Source organism: Myotis lucifugus, unplaced genomic scaffold (assembly GCF_000147115.1).
Source record: "Myotis lucifugus unplaced genomic scaffold, Myoluc2.0 scaffold_838, whole genome shotgun sequence".
Classification (NCBI taxonomy): Eukaryota; Metazoa; Chordata; class Mammalia; order Chiroptera; family Vespertilionidae; genus Myotis; species Myotis lucifugus.
In genome coordinates, this window is record NW_005871886.1 from 58,393 (window position 1) to 66,410 (window position 8,018).

Consider the following 8,018-nt stretch of genomic DNA (forward strand, 5'->3'; position numbering starts at 1 on the left):
ATTGCCTGCAGGTCATGGGTCCGAGCATGAGGAGGGGAGACAGAACGATTTCACAGACCACCCCCCAACTCCTGTGGAGGCCAAGTTCCCTTTCAGCCTGGCCACAGTCTCTCCCCCAGGGCTTCCTGTTGGGGTGTCCTAGGCCCCACCCCAGAGCTGGGCACTTCGCTCCCTGACACAGGGACCCAGACCTGCTCTACCCTGCCAGAGGCAGCAATGGTGGTCCTGCTGCTGCTGCCTCTACTGTTGGGGGGTGAATGTCTAGGTAGGGGGGCAGGGCAGGTGGGGGAGGGGCGAGGGCAGCATCAGAGCCTCAATCCCTATCCCCCAGGATCCCTGCAGCAGCAGCATCCAGGCTATGAGATCCAAGTGCAGGAATCGGTGACGGTGCAGGAGGGTCTGTGTGTCCATGTGCCCTGCTCCTTCTCCTACCCGTGGAGTCCGTGGTCTTCCTCTAGCGAACTCTACACCTACTGGTACCGGGACGGGGACAACACAGCCTATTCTGCTCCTGTGGCCTCGAGCAACCGGAATAAAACAGTGAGGACAGAGACCCAAGGCCGCTTCCTCCTCGCGGACCCCATGACCAACAACTGTTCCCTGCAAATCAGAGACGCCAGGAGGAGTGACAGAGGACGCTACTTCTTCCGTGTGGAGAGAGGAGATTCTGTGAGATATAATTACATAATGAAGAAGCTGCATTTGCAGGTGACAGGTAAGGCCTGGGCCCCAGAGAGGACCCAGGGACATGGGACCCCGTCTTAGAGCAGGAACAGGACACTGGACACTCCCTGTCCAGGCCGTGGGCCCTGGGTGGTGGGAAGAGACACAGGGCCTGGGTGAGCTCAGCCCGAGGCAGGGCCTCTCTCAGGGTCCCGCTCTGAGTCCCCACCCCTGGAGCCCAGGCACCTGCCTTTCTCCCCCCGCAGCCCTGACAGAGAAACCCCACATCCGTGTACGGGAGCCTCTGGAGTCCGGCCGCCCCACACAGCTGGCCTGCAGTCTGCCAGGGGCCTGTGAAGGGGGACGACGTTTCACCTTCTCCTGGGCGGGAGCTGCTGTGGACTCGCTGGACCCCCAGACCCTCCGCTCCTCGGTGCTCACCTTCACCCCGAGGCCCCGGGACCATGGCACCAACCTCACCTGTCAGGTGAAACGGGAAGGGTCCCAGTGGACCACACAGAGAACCATCCGGCTCAATGTGTCCTGTGAGTGTTGCAGGAGTGGCTGGGTCCCTAGAGGTAGTGGGACTGGTGTGTGTGCGTGTGTGTGTGTGTGTGTGTGTGTGTGTGTGTAGGAGGCTGATATAACCTGAGAACACTCATGCATGGATCTGCGTGTAGGTGGGGAGTGTCCCCACCGCCCCTCCTTGGGATTGGGGTGACTTCCATCTGAAGTGGGGCCGTGTCTTTCTATCCCAGATGCCCCAGGAAACCCCACCATAGGCGTCTCCTTCATAAATGCCACAGGTAGGAAAGAACCCCTCCTCTCTGGGGCTGGGACCTGCCCTGGGCGCTGGTGGGGCAGCGGGGGGGGAGGGGGGAGCAGGAGTTTGAATGGGATGAGACATGGGAAGGGCAGGGATGAAAGTCATCACCCCAGTTCCTCACCTCTGGTGGGTGGGTGCCTGCCTGCATCTGTGTTCCACACACACACACCTCTCTCTCTCTCTCTCTCTCTCTCTCTCTCTCTCTCTCTCTCTCTCTCTGTCTCTCTCTCTCCCTGCCTATCCCCCACTTCTTTCTCCAAAGCCCTCAAGATTCTGCAAACCACATCCCTTTCCATCCTGGAGGTAGAGGCGATGAGGCTGATCTGTGAGGCTGACAGCAACCCCCCTGCTGAGCTGAGCTGGTTCCAGGGGTCCCCAGGCCGGAACGCCACCCCCATCTCCAGCACCGCGATCCTGGAGCTGCCTCGCGTGGGGCCTGCACAGGAAGGAGAGTTCACCTGCCGGGCTCAGCACCCGCTGGGCTCCCAGCACGTCTCCTTCAGCCTCTCTGTGCAGAGTGAGTCGCAGGACTGGTGTGGGGGCGGCCACCTGGTCAGGTGTTGGTCTGTGGGTGGACTGACACCTGGACAACACGTCACCCTTCTCCTGCGTCCCCAGGCAGCCCTCCCTGCAGATGTGTGACTGAGGAGCAGCAGGGCTCCTGGCCCCTGGTCCTCACCCTGATCAGAGGGGCCCTCATGGGGGCTGGCTTCCTCCTCACCTACGTCCTCACCTGGCTCTACTACACCAGGTGAGCAGGCCTGTCTCTCTCGGGGAAGGTTAGGGATTGGCTCTGAGGTGCAGGTGGGGCCAAGCTGTCCGGCTCTGCCTGGAGTTAGAGCCAAAGTGGCCGAGTCTCTGAGCTGACACCTGTGTGGGCCCCACAGGTGTGGAGGCCCCCGGAACAGGAGGCAGAGCTCCTGATGGATCCCCCCTTCCTCTCAAGATGGGACTGAGGTGTGGACACCAGGCTACAGGGACCGTCCTGGGACGTCCATGTCACCATCTCCCTGGAAGCTCTTGACTCACCTGCCTCCAATGTGCCCCTGGATTTCAGTGTGTGGAAGTGACTGAGTGACCACAGGGGAGTCAATGCCATGGAGAGAAGACTTTTACTCCTTTCACCTCCTGAGAGGAGGGGCCGCTGTGCCCGGAAGCCCCGGATTTCCTCAGAAAGCAGATGTAGGTGCAGGGCAGCCTAGCGAAGGCCTTGATTGGGTTCCCATGGGAAACACAAGGCAGGGCAGGGTGAGCAGTTCAGGACCAGCTGGTGTGTGTCAGTCTGGGGGATGGGCCTGTGGGCGTGGTCTCTATGTGTCTGGTCCCAGGTCCTGGGTCATTTGGGGCAGGTGGGGAGGCTGGGAATATGGGCTCAGGTTGGGTTGGTTTGCATCTGAAATTCTTTGCTGTCCCAGAGAATGGGCGGGACCTGGGAGGCCCTGTGTCTCCTTGGCTTTCAATCTGTTTAATGGCTCAAAACATCATGAGATACAGAAATAAACAATAATACACACCCTCTGACCACCCCTTGTTTCTGCCTGTGCTTCTCCCATTTGACTTGTTCCCCCCCCCACCACCACTCTTTCTTTCTCTCTGTTCCTTCTGCCCACTCATCCCCCACCCCCTGCTCCTCTCTCTCCATTCTCAGCCCAGAGACAGACTGAAGTTGGCACCTTATCCTCCCCTTGCCCAGGAGTTACCTGGTCACCACCTGAGCTTCTGGTCTCCCATGTGTAGGTGCTGATACACAGTAGAGTTAGGAGCAGCTCTTCTCTCCCTGTGCATAGACGCCAACCTCAGAATTATTGTCATAACACATCCCAGCATTTAATCATAAAGGAGAACATTTCTGTGACATCACATGACTATTGATTTTACTATTTAGTTTCGGTGGGAGTTTCTTGAGTCCAGTTATATCTGGATCTCCTCTTTTTGTTGTTGCTGTTGTTGAAGCTGTTTCAAGTAAGGGATTTTGTTTATTCCTTGTAATTATTCTTCAATCAGTATTTATATCTCTTCTTATTTTCTAAAATATTTTTATTGATTTCTGAGAGGAATTTGGAGGGAGAGAAGGCGATAGAAATATCAACGATGAGAGAGTCATTGATCGCCTGTTTCCTCCACGTCCCCTACTGGGGATGAAGCCCGTCACCCAGGCATGTACCCTGACCGGAAGTCGAACCCTGACTTCTTGGTTCATAGATTGATGATCAACCTCTATGCCACAACGGCTGGACTATATCTATTCTTTTTTTTTTAATATATTTTATTGATTTTTTACAGAGAGGAAGGGAGAGAGATAGAGAGTTAGAAACATCGATGAGAGAGAAACATCGATCAGCCGCCTCCTGCACATCTCCTACTGGGGATGTGCCCGCAACCCAGGTACATGCCCTTGACCGGAATCGAACCTGGGACCTTTCAGTCCGCAGGCCGACGCTCTATCCACTGAGCCAAACCGGTTTCGGCTATATCTATTCTTGAATAATAAAAAATTTCCACATTTAAGACACATCCACCTATACTCTCACCATTTTGTATTGTTATTGTCATAGAGCTTACAGCTATAAATTTGATAAACTTTAGAGAACATTAATAATTGCTTGGATGTAAACAATTATTTTATTTCCAGATTAATTGAGATTTTTTTACATAGAGTGCATGCAAGCTTAAGGTATGCAATGTGCATATTTGATGCACCTACATAGAGAAGTGATTACCACAATAAGGTTCATCAACACTTCCATCCTCTCATGTAATTACCATTGTTATGGTTATAACACTGATGATGTATAACAATAGCAACTTTCAGGGATAGAATACAATCCTGTTAATTGTACTTGCCATGCTGTCCAGTACGTCCCCAGGAATTGTTCCTCTAGTAGCTGCAAGTTACCCTTGACCAACATCTCCCCATTTCCCCACCCCCAGCCCCTGCATCACTGTTCTACTCTCTTTCTGTGAGTTCAGCGTCTTCAGACCCCACTGTGAGAACACACTGCAGGAAAACAAGGACTATTTTGAAAAATACCCCTCACAGTTGTTCCTCTCATGCAGTTCTGGGTTTCCATCATAGAATCATTCTCCTCTATGCAAAAATGTATTAAAGACCTAAATATAATACCAACCACTATAAACTCCTAGAGGGAAACATAGGGGGAAATCCCAGGACATTGGGTTTTGCAATGATTTCCTGTATATTGACATCGAAAGCACAGACAAGGGAAGCAAACAGAGACAAGTGGGACTGTACCAACTTCAAAACCTGAGCACAAAAGTACGCTCTCACCAGACTCCAGAGGCCACCTACAGGATGGGAGAGAAGATGTATCTGATGAGGAGTTAATATCCAGCATCTATTACAAACTCACACAAGACAACATAAGAAACCCAAATAACACAATTGAAGAAATGGCTAAAACCTTGACTAGACATTTCTCCAAAGATGATGTACAAATGGCCAACAAAGTCATGAAAAGAGACCCAACATCAGCAATCCTACAGAACCATGAAAGAACTCCTTAGGCCTGTGGGGGTTTTGCTTGGTGCATCAGGGCATTAATATTCAAAACCCCACATGAGATTTCTACACGGACAAGGAAGGTAAGGGGAAGGCGCATAGTAGGCCCGCGATACAGAAAGTGATGGGGGAAGTGTAGTGATAAGCAGCTCCAAAAGTCACACACCCAAAGGTAGCATTAGAAATTTTATGTCATGTGAGTCTCACGTCCATAAAAGTTTCTCATTAGTTTATTTGGAAATTGCACACACACACGCGCTCGCGCGCGCGCACAAACACACATGCATATACACACACAGAGTTCTCTCTCTGGGATGAATTCTGTGGCCCCTCTTGAGTGTGAAAATGGTTGCTTCCTTTACCCAGTTCTTTGGTGTGGGTTGCTTTAGGATGGGCTTTGTGCTCTGAGGTGAGTCAGCCTGGCCCCTTCTCTGTCCCTGAGGCCCATCTTACCTGTCACAGCTTACGGGGAAATTTCATCTTCTGCATTTCTGTCTATACCTTGTAGCTGAGAGAGAGAGAGAGAGAGAGAGAGAGAGAGAGAGAGAGAGGGAGAGAGAGAGAGAGAGAGAGAGAGAGAGAGAAACATAAATCGGTTGCCTCCCATACTTGGTCTGAGCTGGTATGGAAACAAGGTATGTGCCCTGACCTGGAATTGAACCTGCAACCAATGTGCTGTAGGGAGGATGCTTCCACCAACAGAGCCATCCGGCCAGGGCTATCTATTTCCACCTGTAAACTCCTCCCAAACAGATGTACCATTTCCTCCACTGAGGACGTGCATAGTAGATATTTGTGATGTGCATCTCTGATTATTCCAGGAACATCGCAAGTTTTGATATGTCCATGACATCTTTTATACCATCCTGTTTTTCGTTGGTCACTGTGCTATACGGATGCATTTGAGTTTTGTAATTTGATTTTGTCTCTAGAAACCTTGCTGACTCTGTTCTCAAGCCTCTACATGTGCATCTGTATGTACTTGTGGATTTTCCTATATAGACACAATCCTTGATGGAGAAAGGCAGCTTGATTTTCTTTGGAATTTCATAGCTTTTGCTTATTGTTCTTGCCTTGCTGGACTCGGACCCGGTGCTGCTGTGTTAGGTGTGGGGCTTGCTGAGCTCACCCTCTATCCCGCCAGGGGAGCCTCCTGCATCCCTAGCTGACTGTGATGTTATCCTGAAGGCCTTTGACATCCCCCCGCGCTCACTGGTTCCTCCCTTGAGATTCCATCAGTCAAGGGCAGCGAGGCACACAGAAGCCCCACTATGTGCTCCAGCAGCGGGAATGGAATGTCAGGGTTTGTGATGCCCGGGTTGGGACACAGATGGAGCAGAAAGGAATCCCTTCCCATCAGCCTGGGTGGGGCTCTGAACAGGGACCCAGCAATGAGGGGCCAGGAAGGTGGATTTTCATGAACTTTCAGGCGGCAACGATGCTGCTGTGCTGAGGTCCCGCCAAATCGGGCGTCCGTTTCCGATAGGGCTTGTGGGCCCTCGCTGTAACTCAGACACTCAGACCCTCGAGCTAACACAGGTGTGTCCCACGTCCCCAAGAAGCCCTCAGAGCCAAGGCCTTTACCACTCAGCTCTGCCCCTGGGTTCCACCCTCCACTGGACTTGGGTCTAAATTCCTCTCTCTTTTACTCTCACTTGGTCTAAAAAAATATTAAAATGATCTTTTTCCAGAATGTTCAACAGTTCCAGCTGGAGGGCTGGTCCCCCTGAGTCCCCAGGACCAGCTCTGAGTGTGCTGGCCCCTGGGCGACTTCCGTCCCCACTTACACATCCTCTGTAACTGGGTCACTTTCTGGACAATCCATTCAGCCTCCCAGGGTCTCAGGACATTTGCCTGCGGCGTCATGGGGGGGGGGGCGGGGGAGGGGAGACAGAAAGATTTCTCAGGCACCACCCCCAACTCCTGTGGAGACCAAGTTCCCCTTCCAGCCTGGCCCCAGTCTCTCCCCCAGGGCTTCCTGTTGGGGTGTCCTAGGCCACACCCCAGAGCTGGGCACTTCGCTCCCTGACACAGGGACCAGGACCCACTCTGCCCTGCCAGAGGCAGACATGGTGCCCCTTCTGCTGCTGTCCCTACTCTGGGGGGGGTGAGTTGCTGAGAGAGGGGGCAGGGCAGTAGGGGGAGGAGTGGGAGTTGCATCTGAGCTTCTGTGTCCCCCTCCCCCAGGGTCCCTGCAGCAGCAGCATCCAGGCTATGAGCTCCGAGTGCAGCAATCGGTGAAGGTGCAGGAGGGTCTGTGTGTCCACGTGCCCTGCTCCTTCTCCTACCCGTGGAGTTTGTGGTCTTCCTCTAGTGAACTCTACACCTACTGGTACCGGGACGGGGACAACACAAACTCTGCTCCTCCTGTGGCTTCGACCAACCAGAATAAAAAAGTGAGGGGAGAGACCCAAGGCCGATTCCTCCTTGTGGACCCCAGGACCAACAACTGTTCCCTGGACATCAGAGACTCCAGGAGGAGTGACACAGGACGCTACTTCTTCCGAGTGGAGAGAGGGAATTCTGTAAAATATAATTATGTAATGAAGAAGCTGCATTTGATGGTGACAGGTACAGCAGGGGCCTGGGAGAGGACCCAGGGACATGGGACCCCGTCTTAGAGCAGGAACAGGACACTGGACACTCCCTGTCCAGGCCGTGGACCCTGGGCAGTGGGAAGAGACACAGGGCCTGGGTGAGCTCAGCCTGAGGCAGGGCTTCTCTCAGGGTCCCGCTCTGAGTCCCCACCCCTGGAGCCCAGGCACCTGCCTTTCTCCCCTGCAGCCCTGACAGAGAAACCCCACATCCGTGTACGGGAGCCTCTGGAATCCGGCCGCCCCACACAGCTGGCCTGCAGCCTGCCAGGGGCCTGCGAAGGGGACGACCTCTCACCTTCTCCTGGGCGGGAGCCTCTGTGACTCGCTGGACCCCCAGAACCTCAGCTCCTCGTGCTCACCTTCACCCGAGCCCCGGACATGGCACCAGCCTTCACCTGTCAGGTGAAACGGG

At 53.6% G+C, this 8,018-nt stretch overlaps 1 protein-coding gene and 1 pseudogene across 1 annotated transcript; both read left to right on the forward strand.

Moving 5' to 3' along the window:
- Positions 1 to 216: 216 nt before the first annotated feature.
- LOC111824046 (sialic acid-binding Ig-like lectin 14) lies at positions 217 to 2,637 on the forward strand. Its single transcript, XM_023747313.1, has 6 exons — positions 217 to 253; positions 332 to 715; positions 930 to 1,208; positions 1,752 to 2,013; positions 2,112 to 2,240; positions 2,377 to 2,637. Exons 1-6 carry the CDS (start codon positions 217 to 219, stop codon positions 2,411 to 2,413), a joined length of 1,128 nt encoding a protein of 375 aa, XP_023603081.1. The 3' UTR covers positions 2,414 to 2,637.
- Positions 2,638 to 7,078: 4,441 nt separating this feature from the next.
- The window catches only part of LOC111824042, a 2,890-nt pseudogene continuing 1,950 nt past the window's right edge, over positions 7,079 to 8,018 (forward strand).